At 33.7% G+C, this 12695-nt stretch overlaps 1 protein-coding gene across 1 annotated transcript in view; it reads right to left on the bottom strand.

The window, feature by feature from the left end:
• LRP1B (LDL receptor related protein 1B) overlaps window positions 1-12695 on the bottom strand; it is a 1762610-nt gene that overhangs the window by 695405 nt on the left and 1054510 nt on the right. The window contains exon 12 of the mRNA XM_053655128.1: window positions 6184-6364. Within this exon, the coding sequence (XP_053511103.1) occupies window positions 6184-6364 (181 nt within the window). The remainder of the gene's footprint in view (window positions 1-6183; window positions 6365-12695) is intronic.

The raw sequence follows: 12695 nt of genomic DNA, 5'->3' as shown, positions 1-12695 counted from the left end.
TCAGAGGTGGCACCTTCACAGGATCTAATTACATTCTGATTTTCTCCTACCTAAATGCACATCTGCCAATGAGAGGAGGCAGCTCTCAGGTACCAAGGGAAGTAAAGATGTGTTCAGTGGAGCCAGTTTGTTTGGACATGGTACAGAAAATCCACTACCCCATTTACTGGCCTCAGTGATTAATGAAGCAAACAGTAAATATCAAATATTGATTTTCTTTGTCACTGATACCAAGTTTAGAAAAATTTTTGAGGTATTACTGAGTATTTTTAAATATTGTTCACTTCATAAAACATATAATTATGTAATTTAAAGCAGGTTGACTAACATGAGAACTCATAGAACAACCAGTTAATGATCAAATTGACTATATTTAATCTCAGTTATTTTTTTAAAAGAGACAATCGGATTATCTTTGATCTACAAGGTACGATCATACTGCTTTTGTTTGGCTAGGTCTAATTTGTCATCCTGATGCAAATTACCTATGTTTTATTCCTGCTTATTATTATGCCAAAACTCACAGAAGATGATTTAGCTGTACATGAGTCTATTAACAGTGTGTTGACTGACCGTAAGATTTTGAGCTTTAATTTCTATCTCAAACAAAGGCATCTGCCTTTAATAACAAATCATTTTGTGTAAGCTATACAGTGGGAGAGGAGGCCTTGAGCTCATGCTTCAATTCCCTCATGAATGAGGTTAAGACCCTCCATTTACATTGTTTTTTAGGGTCATGCGAAAATGCCTGAGTTATTAATTAAAGTGTAGGTTTTAATTCAGTCACCTCATAAACAACTTGAGAAAGTGCTGAAGCTTTCCTAAACTGCTTACCCTAGAAATAAATGCCTTCATTAGATTTTCTGCCTCCATATTCTGTGGATCCTGAAGAATGTCTGAGGTAATTTCAGATAAATCTGTATCCATGACTAATAGTCCTTCAGAGCTCTAAGCAGGCAGCTTTTGGAAAACTGAGGCTGAAACACCATCCATAATTTCATGCCAACAAATCTTTTAAAAAGTCTTTTCTTAAAAGTCTGCAATTATGTTGATGTGCCTTTTAGACCTGAGGAAGTATACTGAAACTGGTGAATTTTATTAAGTCAAAATACATTCTAATCCTAGAAATAAACATAATAAGACACTTATCTTGTATCCTGTGTATTCTTCAAGTGTTTTTTTTTTTAATTGGGACAAATTAGGAATAAACAAAAGAGTCATTCTCTTTATTTTAATCCTATACTAGTTAGGTATAACTACTCAACTTAAACTACATAACTCAACTATGTACAAGGGAAACATCCAACTTTTTTCTCCTTGTTGATACTTTCCTAAAATCTTAAATACAGTAAATCAATGTACTTTTATTCTTGTTGCTAATTTATAACTTGGTAAAAGTTGCAATTTTCTTTCCCTCCAGTTTTCTTTTGAACAGAGCAATACTTTTTTCTTTGTCTGTGTGCTTGTTTGTTTGATTGACTCTAACTCCAATCACACATGCATGTGCATATGAGGAATAATTCTGAGTATTCTAAATACACTTTGTATTGTTTTACACTTAAAGAACATATTTTTGTGATATTATGTATTACTGAGATTATTTTATTCAAGCAAAATAAAAGAGAAACATTGAAATAAGAGATGACAATCTGACAGAGCCTGTGTTTTATCGTCTACCCACTTCATTATCTGATTAAAAGTTATATTTTATTTTTTTTTATTTTTTTTTAAATATTTTATTTATTTATTTTTAGAGAGAGGGGAAGGGAAGGAGAAAGAGTGGGAGAGTGCGCTTATATTTTAAAGCCTTATCATCAGTATGAAATTTGAAAATTTTTAAAAATAGAAATTATAAACTATAAAATAAACAGAAACAAATATAAATATTTTATAGGTAGAATTTGGGTAGCCATTAAATCCAATTCACCTGGCCTTATGCCAATAAGAAAAGAAAAATATCTTTCTAATTTTTATAGCTTGTTCAAATAAAAATTTGTATAAAGATTATCCTTAGCTTCTCTGTCAAAATAGACTCTTTCCTTCATCCCTTAGTAACCACTTTGGTTATCTTACAGTATTTATTGAATTTATGCCTTGCATTGCATTTAATAGTGCTACATATCTGATCATCCCACTCATTTTCAGTGGAGGCCACCTCAGCCTTGCTGTCGCCTTCAAAGGGCCAGATGCAATTTTAGGACTGTATGAATGTAACTACTGCTTAACAGTGAAGCAAGAGCTTGGTGCTGCCACCTGGTGGAAACAAGGTGCTGGGCCAAATTAAACAAGGTGGAGGGCCGGGTTCAGCTTGGGCCTTGTGTTTTCCACCTGTGCACTAGATCTTCTTTGGGGGGAAATATGCACTCAGCTTCAGACATAGATCATATAAATACTATTTTGAAAAGTGAGAACTGGTATTGTAGGTTCCTAAGTTATTGATACAAATTATGAAATGTGGAATCATTAGGAGGAAGGAGTTCATCTGCACTGGTCAGCTTAGGAACAGTGCCAGGCCAACTGATTTCTCCTCCAGCTTTATCCCCATTTCTATAACTGTTGAAGACTACAAATCTATTGTTTCAGTCTCAATCCTCACCTTTTTATTCCTATTACAAACGCTACAATTGGTCTTTCATCCCTTTTCAAAGGGAACTCTTAATGGGTTGGTTACCACATTCCCGTCATACTGCTACACTTGTCTTCCTAAGTCATGAATGGAAATCTGTGTTTTATCTTCAAAACCCTTCAATTATTCTTTTGTCAGCAAAAGAAATCCAAACTTTTAATCATAACATTGAAGATTTTTGCTTAGTTCTAGTTTCATTGTTTCATCTCCTACTGTGTTCCTTCACACACCCTCTGCTCTAGCTTTAAGGAAGTCATCTCACCTCAGAACTGCCACTGACTTTGCTTCCTCTAAACCACAGGTGGCAAACCCCAGGCGAATCCAGCCCTCCACCTTGTTTTACCCAATGGCAGCACTGAGCTCTCACTTAACTGTTCAGGAGTAGTTAGTTATACAGTCCTAAAATTACATTCAGCCTTTTGAAGGCAACTGTGAGGCTGATGTAGCCTCCAGTGAAAATAAGTTTGACACCCTTGCAAACAATTACTATTACTGTCCCTTCAGAACAGTGACTAACCTTATGACTGTGCACCCTGAACCCCTGGAACCTACCTTATAAAGCTGGGAAATCTATTCATCTACAAAGCTCAATTATGTACTAAACTGTCAATGATTTCTGAAAAATATATATATCATTTTTTTTAGGTAATTTTGTGTATGTGTGTCCTGAGGACAATTATTATCTTACTGATTTCTATTGATCTGTATGGTAGTTAATAAAAAAAATTTTTTTTCATTTTTACTGACCCTATAATTGGTTACAAAGCTTTCAATAAAGTACATATCTGAAATGAATCATATTTTTGTTAATAGGCAATCACAGATTTTCTTCTTCTGTGTACAGCTGTATGTAGGTATTATGGTAGAAAAAATGTAAATAAATAACTTTTATTGAAATGTTTTGCTTAAAGTTATATTACACTATTTTAAATGAAATTTCTTAACTAAAGTTTCTTCCTCATTTTTAAAAATTGTCAAACATACAATAAAGATTAAATCAAAACACATAATAAAAAAAAATTAAACTGTATTTAAATCACACAACTTTTTGGATGATTAAATTCAAATATTTCCATGTCTATTTCTACTGTCTTCCTATCCATTATTCACAGTATAGTACAATTAGTATTTTTATAGAAATATGTTTATATTACTTTTCTATTTTGCCCCTGCACCACCGAAGACAAAGTACAAAGCTCTCATCACTGTGGACAAGGGCCTGCTTTCCTTTCCAATTGCATCTCAATTCTTTTCCCCATTGAAGGGAACTGCATTCCAACTCCATTGTTTTCACATAGTTTCTCTGACATTCAATCTCTGCCCAACTTAAGATCTTCAAATGTACCATTCTCTTGATCTAATATACTCTTTCCCTTACTCTCCATGGCTGATTCATTCTCTACAGCTTAGTTGCAGCTTGCATGATGTCTCCTTAAAGAGGCCTTTCAGCAAATCTATTTAAATAGGTTTCTATCATTAGTTTCCATCATGTTAACCTTTTTGTTTTCTTTCATCTCTTTCTTCTACAGAAATTGTATTAGCTGCTCATTTAATACTATGAGTATTACTATAGAATACTATGAGTAATACTATGAGTAATACTATAGAATACTAATATTCTATACCCACTCCTAACCTTGCAGATGACACAAGATACTTCATGAAGGTTAAGGTTATAACTGTTCTTTTAACCACTGTATACCTGGTGCAGAGCTCTGCTCTAGTACATTGAGAGGGGAAAAAAGATATACACACACACATATGTTCATGCACATATGTATTGGTTTTATAGGTCAGTGCACAAGAGTAGTATTCTATCTGAAAATCTGTAGGGTAGAATAAATATTACAGTCATTCTTTGTAGAGGTAGGGATACTACCTTAATAAAAAGAAAATATCATATCACTCAGAATTTCCCCCAAATACTATAAATTATGTCAATTCTATAGTTTCAAATATAAGTTGAATGCCTGCCTACTAGGGAAGTATTAAAAGTTATTCCTGAATTTGCAGAGAAAGATGGAATTAGTGGTCTCCAAGTATCCTTCTAAATCATATGATTCTACAATCTCCTTATTTGTGTCATCTTCCTGAGTACCACAAAGACCCTGTAACTCTATCAGAAAATATTTTTGTCTAACAGAATACTGAGAAAGTAGACACTGTTTTAAGACACATTTAAAATACCTTGCTTAAAGTGGAATTAGACAGTGTGGAATAAATATTTTCTTTTTAAAATTGATATTGGCTTGTTTTAAAGGTCTGATGGATGACTTGGTTTAAAAGACCAGGAATGGAGCAGATAATTGCAGGATCTACACATAAAATCGCTGATGTTACTTTATAATTATGTATCACAGAAATACAATAAAATTCACCACTTTGGTGTCAGTGTGTGAAGAAGCACCCTGGTTTTATTCTCAACACAAATTATTCTACGAAAAGTAAGTGGTGATTTCAGCTGATAAGGGAGTCACATTCTTCTTACTCAAGTAGGGATTTTTTGTACCTATGTTTTGTGATGTTGCTTTTAAACAATGAAGGGGATAAAAACCACATATAACAGCTGTATATATAAAAGATACAATCTCCTCAATTCTGAGATTCTTTTAGGAATTTTTACACTTCTTTGATATTTCTATATGCACAGTATTGTTTGTATATAGGCAATAGCTCTGAATAAAAATAAAGGGAAAATATATCCACAGGAAGTGTACAACATATTCTATCTTTAAAAATAGGACATACTATAAAATTCTGTCACTATATGAAAAATATGTTTATGTCTAAAATTATGCAATTACCAACCTAGATTAGTAAAAAGTAGCATAGTGGCTATGAGTAGAGTCTTGGAGACAGGCAGCTGGGGTTTAAATATCTACCTCATAAAAATTTGAAACAAAGTAAATATCTACTCAGTCCCTTAATAATTGAAGAGGTTTTGAAGATCAGTTACCAATTTGTTTTTTGTAAAATAATGATGAACTCAGCAACTAATTCCAAAAATTGTTGTGAGGATGACAAAAGAGGAGCGTATTAACCTGGTCACCAAATGTCTGGCCCACACCGAAGGTACAAAAAACTTGGCTATTTTTTCCCATGTGTGGGTTCCACTTTATTACAAATTCACATATGTGTAATATGTGAATTTTATGTATTTCATATTACAAAGCGAATGTGTAATATTTGCTTTGGTTTCTTTTGAATACATTAAATTTCAATAGCCTTTAAAAAGTTAAATTGATTGGTTCTCTTATTTAATTGATTATTTATCTTGGTGTCAGGCTGTCTAAAATGGAGAATTATGGGGCTTGTCTGAATACATCAAGCAAATATATTCTTTATACAGATAATTTATTTATTTCAGTTCAATGTATTTTGACATGTTTATTTAGCATATTCTCTGGAAGAGAAAAATCACTAAATAAGTAAATTTTTCCAATCAGACCACTCAAGTGTGTATTCACACATGAATTTAAATAAAACGTTTACCCGAAATATGTAAAAAATAAATGTAATATATTTTTCTTACATACAGCTGATAGAATATTTCATACCCATTAACAGGATCCACCACAATGCCTCTGGGATGGGACATTTCTCCCTCTAAGAGAGTCTTCCGGCTCTGAGAAGCCTTTTCTAGCCTGGCCACATTAATGGTTTTTCTATAGCCATCGTTTGTCCAGTAAAGGTTATTTCCAATCCAGTCCACGGCAATACCCTCCACATTATCCAGATCTGTAAAAGCAATAAAAAGAGAAGAACTCAATTTTCAGTATTGTCAATGGCTTATGTTCTACTTAATAAAAAGTTTAATTCAAAAAGAAAATAATTCTTTATAGTGAGATTTTTTGCAAGTATTATTGTCCCAGAGAATAGTTTTCAATTTTACTCTGAATGCCATTTTATGTGAATGACAGACCCTCTTTCAATATATTTTATTTGAAACAGTAAATTTCAGGAAATAAATAAAATATAAGTGATAAGAGCAAAAGGTGAAAGATGAGTTCTCAGAACAAAAAGACTGATATAGACTTTTCAGAAAAAAAATCAAGTAATGTGAACAAGTAATATGTTCTGAAAGTGTGTTAAAACTTGCAATATTTAATTTGAGCAATCAAAAGAACATGAATGTCCTCTTGCCAAGAAATATGCAGGTTCAGCAGATGCAAGCCTTTGAAAGCCCTGAGTAGGCTCTCATCACGAAAATGTATGAACAATGAATTGCAAAGAGCACTGAAACATGTCTGTATATCCTAGGCTTGTTTTAAATGGGCACAATTGCAGGCTTCTATAAGATATAGGGAGTAATAATTCAAGGGGATATTACAAATATATAATCTAGGAGTTAGTCTAATTCAATCACTTTAGAGAAGGGAAAACTTTAAAGTGAAGGTTTATAGTCTATTATCACACAAGAGGTGGTAGAATGGATATCAAAGTCCAGGTCACATAATCCTCAATGGAAAGACCTTTAAAACCGCTGTGCTCCTATGGGGAGGAGCACTGCCCTCATGTTTCCCACTTTATAAACTACTCTCCAACCTGTCCACAACAGCGTAATGATGGTTCCATTCCTTTATTGCACGAGAAATTACTGTCAACTCCTTTTCTTCTCTCAAAACCAAGGGAGCCTCTTTTTTCTAGTTCTCAAGGAGGTAGAGAACTGGAACTTACTGGGCAAATCAAGAGGTAATAGTGCATTAGAGACAGAGCTGTGCATTGGAGGCAGTTAGAGACCCTACTGCGGAGCTACATGGCATTTCCTCACATACAGACACCATACATATTTGCTATTATCATGTTCTTCTGACCTTCTGACCTGGGGAAAAGATTTGCTTTGGTAACCTTTTTTTCTAATCAGTATGTGTGCTGACTCAAAATGACTAATACAACATGTGATTTGATCTAACTGAAAATCCCATTATAGTGAATCAGATATATTCTCAATTTCACTAAGCTATCTGCTTCATTACCATCCAATATGAGTAATTTTCACAGGTTAATTGGCCTATGCTTTTTTAAAAAGTTTAATTTTCTCTTTATTTTATTGATGCTTAATTTTATGAGCACTTTCCTGCTCTGGCATAATGGAGAATACAATAGTAGTATGCTCTTTTCTACTTGTTATAGACAGTACCTGACTTTTATTTTGTTAGTTGATTTTCAAAAGTTGTATTATATTTGAATTCTACTGCAGCATGAAAATTTCCTTCCTCAATAACCTTCTTATTTTTAAAATTTCTCCTTTTGACATGTGGCTTAAAACATTTTACTTTTTTTTTATATTAAGCAGTTGCAAGATTATCTGGATTGAAATTTTGTTTCTGACATTTAGGTAAGCAACTCAGTCACATTACATTGATCTTTAATTTCTCCACTTGCGAAGTGAGGATAATAACACCTGCTCCATAGTGTGATAACAAAGGGTAAATTAGTTATTGCATGTAAAATAGCCAGCATACTGACTGCAATACTGTAAATTCTCCATGTTGGTTTTTATTAATGTATCAAGTAAAAGTAAAACTGAATATAAATCCTGAATCTTTCCCTTATGAGTGCTACTTAATAGAAATATACATTATGTTTTTTCTTTTAAAATAATCTTTTAATAATATTTCTTTTATTTTTGACCAGTGACCAACTTTAACTAGAAATTGTATATGCAGAGCCAGTTGTGAATAAACAGTAAAAGTGGAATGACATTGAATTAGAGAAAGTAGAATGTAGTAGTTAGGATCCAGGGTCTGGTATCATACTGCCCAGGCTCTGCCACTCACTATACTATTTCTTTAACAGAACAAATTTCTTAGCCTTTCTGTCTTCAATTTCCTGATCTTTAAAATGGGTGCAATGTTTCCTTACTCACCAAGGATATACATGACTACTCAAATGCAAAAAAGGTGTTTAATAAAGAGATATTCGCTAGAGTATATTTCTTTACTGCCTTTGGATAGAGTTCAAGTATTCTACATTCCAAAAATTATAACATTGTTTTAAGGATTAAATAAATTAACATATGTAAAATTCTTAAAATAGTGGTTGGCACATAGTAAATATATTTAAATGCTGCTATTAATATTATTTACAGAGTATCATAATTATAATAACCTTCTGTTTATCTCCTATCTAGTCCATTAAGATAGCAATGAAATAATTAGCCTAGAGTTTTCTTTTTAATGTTGCTAATTTTATGTTTGTTTTGCTTGTTTTTATTTATTCTGGGAAGAATGAAACTGAATACAAATTTTAAGAAACTTACAAAAGAATCTATGTGGAAATTGGGAATCATTTCAGGCAGTTATTAACAGGGCCTGGAAAATTTTTCTTTCTTGTATCTAATACTTGTAGGAGAAGCCTAAACACTCAATGAATTCTTTCCTCAATAAATTATACATTGATAAGGGAAGTGGTCTGCCTGCATATCTTGTAGCATCTGCCTTTAATTAACTTTTAACTTAGATGGACTGCTAAGATATATAGAGCATTGGTTTTGTGTACATTTGATTTTTCATTCAAGAAAGTTTGGTTGGGGGCCACCTGAAATTATTATAAAATGACCAACATCCTTCAAAAAGGTAATCAGGACATACAAAGTTTTATGGCACTCCGATTTCAGAAAACATTGGTGATCAACAGAAATACTAATTACTAGCCCAAGAAAACACATGACTATTCAAAAAAAAAAAAAAAGCAAGGAATGTGTTTGATAACTTTGGGGAAAGTTCAAGCATTCTACATTTGAAAATCAACATTTACTACTTATTGTTATTATTTTTACATAACTATGAGTAAATAAAGAGTATGAATGTTTTTTTTACATAAGTGACAGTAATTTATTTAAAAAATCTTTTTTTAATTTATTTTTTTTATTTTATTTAGTTATTTTTCAAGTACAGTTTTTTGTCTATTTCTCCCATCCCAGCCCACCCCCCTGCCCCATGCTCCCATCTTCCCCCCCACCCAGTCCTCATCCCTGTGTCTTTCATACAAGAGTATGAATGTTTTTTGAATCTGGTCAAAATCTCCTTTAGGTTTCACAAAATACCCATTTCATTTATCAATAGACAAGAATGCAACATGTTTGTACTTCTATTTTTTAATAGAAAATTGCAGTAGATACTAGTTTCTTGTAATTTTTTAGATTATGTGTTTATGTTGCATTCCAAGTGAAAAAAATGAGACATTCAATATTTCATGTTAAAAAATTACTTTTTCATGCACTCTGTAAATATTTAACATTAACATATTTCTTTTTAAATCAGTAAAAGCTTAATTTTGTAAGCATTGCTCTATAAAAATAACTTTTATAAATGAATATAATATATAAATGTAAGTTAAAAAGTGTACATCTCATCAGAAGCTAGACTTTTTACTTAAGTGAAGAATTCTCGGACTTCTGCCAAGATGGAGGTGTAGGTGGAAATATTTTGCTTCCGTGCACAACCAAATCTAAGAACAACTATTTTTAACAACAATAAACATAACCAAACCATGCAGAAAATCGACAATACGGAGTCCAAAAAAAACGAAATGCTCAGCTAAACTGGTAAGAGGGGCGAAGCCAGCAGCGGAGCAGGTTGACCAAAAAGATTCCTGACCTGGTGGTGCTCAAGCAACCGAAGGCGGGATCTTGGGCTAGCTACGGGCGGACACAGGGAAGAGGCGCGGCTAGCTGTCTGCTGTAGGTCACGCACCTGCGTGCAGATAAACCAGTGAAGAGGCGAGCATTGAGACCGCAAGGCGCAGGGCAGCAGACTCCCACAATTCCAATCGGATAAACAGGCCGAGGCGAGTGGTGAGATGGGAGGGACTGGGCTAGCGGAGAGGGCCACCATTGCTCCCTCTCTGACCACGCCCCCAAACACAGCGTCACAAACCAGCGACCTGGGTGGCCCCGCCCTGGTAAACAACTAAGGCTTCCCTCCTCTTACTTAAGGGTGCGAACAGACCAAAAATGGCTCAAGAACAACTCAGAGCCCCAGAGCCGATAAATCTAAGTGATGAAAGAGCCAAACTTTCAGATGCACAGTTCAAAACACTGGTTATCAGGATCCTTACAGAACTGGTTGATTTTAGTCACAAATTAGAGAAACATATGAAAGCTAAACTAATTTAAATGAATGATAATGCAAAGGAAACCGATAGTAATGGAAAGGAGATTGGGACTCAAATCAATGGAGTGGACCAGAAGGAAGAAAAAAATGATCAAACAGAAAAGAATGGAGAAACAAGAATTCAAAAAAATGAGGAGAGGCTTAGGAACCTCCAGGACATCTTTAAATGTTCCAACATTCGAATTATAGGGGTACCAGAAGGGGAAGATTCACGAGTGGAAACCTTATTTGAACAAATAATAAAAGAGAACTTCCCCATTCTGGCAGAGAAAATAGACTTCCAGGAAATCCAGGAAGCTCAGAGAGTCCCAAAGAAGTTGGACCCAAGAAGAAACACACCAAGGTACATCATCATTACATTACCCAAGATTAAAATGAAGGAGAGGATCCTAGAAGCAGCAAGAGCTAAGGGGACAGTCACCTACAAAGGAGTTCCCATCAGACTGTCAGCAGATTTCTGAAAAGAGACCTTACAGGCAAGAAGGGGCTGGAAAGAGGTATTCCAAGTCATAAAAACCAAAGACCTACAACCAAGATTGCTCTATCCAGCAAAGTTTTCACTTAGAATGGAAGGACAGATAAAGTGCTTCTCAGATAAGAGTAAATTCAAGGAGTTCATCATCACCAAGCCCTTATTATATGAAATGTTAAAGGGACTTATCTAAGAAAAGGAAGATAAAAAAGATGAACAGTGAAAGGACAGCAAACTTACAGTTATTAAGAACCACACCTAAAACAAAAGCAAACTAAGAGGACAGCTAGATCAGGAGCGGAACCTTAGAAATGGAGATCACATGGAGGGTTAGCAACAGGGGAGTGGGAGAAGGAGAAGGGGGGAGAAGGTACAGAAAATACGTAGCATAGACAGTAGATAGAGAATAGATAGGGGGGAAGGTAAGAATAGTAGAGGAAATACAGAATCTAAAGAATTTGAGACACGTGTTCATGAACTAAAGGGGAAATGGTGGGGGAGGGGTGTGCAGGGTGGAGGGGAATGAATGGGGGGAATAGAACAACTGTAATGGTATAATCAATAAAAAGTTAAAAAAAAAGAATTCTCTAAAGCATCAAGGTTATTTCCTACAACTGATGCCTACTAGTAAGGAAATAAGGATAAATAAGGAATTATAATAAAATTTATGTAAATTAAAAGGGATAATTATTTAAAACAAATAAACATAATGTATTTAAAGACAAAATAAATATATATGATTTATTTTAATTTATTGATTTTAGAGAGTGAGCAAACCCATTGTCCTTCCACTTATTTATGCATTCATTGGTTAATTCTTGCATGTACCCTGACCAGGGTATATTTGGACAATGCTGCAACCAATTGAGCTATCCAGCCAGGGATAATTTATTTATTTAAAGACAAAACAAATAAATAAGACATAAAAGTAATTTAAATTAATTTAATACCTTAGATTAGATAAAATAAGTATTTTTAAAAAGTGTGAAGAAAAACCTATTTTTAAAACTAGAACATTATTATTGGTCAGTCTGACTTTTAAATACCACACATTTATAGAAAAAAAGAGAATTCAAGTTTAGTTTTTATTTTATTTTAATCCTCCCCCAAAGAAATGATTATCCATTTTAGAGACAGGGGTGGAGAGGGAGAGAGACACCAATAGGAACCCACAACATGCAGACAAATACCTGCACTGGGATTCAAACCCGTGACCTTTCAGTTTAGAGTATGATACTTTAACCAACTAAGCCATATCGGTGAGGGCAAGAATTAAAGTTGTATATATTACAAATAAAATTTTCTACTTTTAAAAATGGGTCCAAGATTTTAAAAAACTAAACAAAAAGGTTGAGGGTGGGAGCAGTGGTCTTAGTTGTGTTAAGGCATATAAGCTGTATATCCAGAGTAATCCATAAATCTTAATGCTTTACAAAAGAATTTGTTTAACACAATAAGGAATTAATTGGAAATTAATTGT

This window comes from Artibeus jamaicensis, unplaced genomic scaffold (genome assembly GCF_021234435.1).
Source record: "Artibeus jamaicensis isolate MK-2021 breed Jamaican fruit bat unplaced genomic scaffold, CSHL_Jam_final contig_935, whole genome shotgun sequence".
Lineage (NCBI taxonomy): Eukaryota > Metazoa > Chordata > Mammalia > Chiroptera > Phyllostomidae > Artibeus > Artibeus jamaicensis.
The sequence above is the reverse complement of the archived record's forward strand: the minus strand, read 5'-3'. Positions and strand labels throughout refer to the sequence as shown.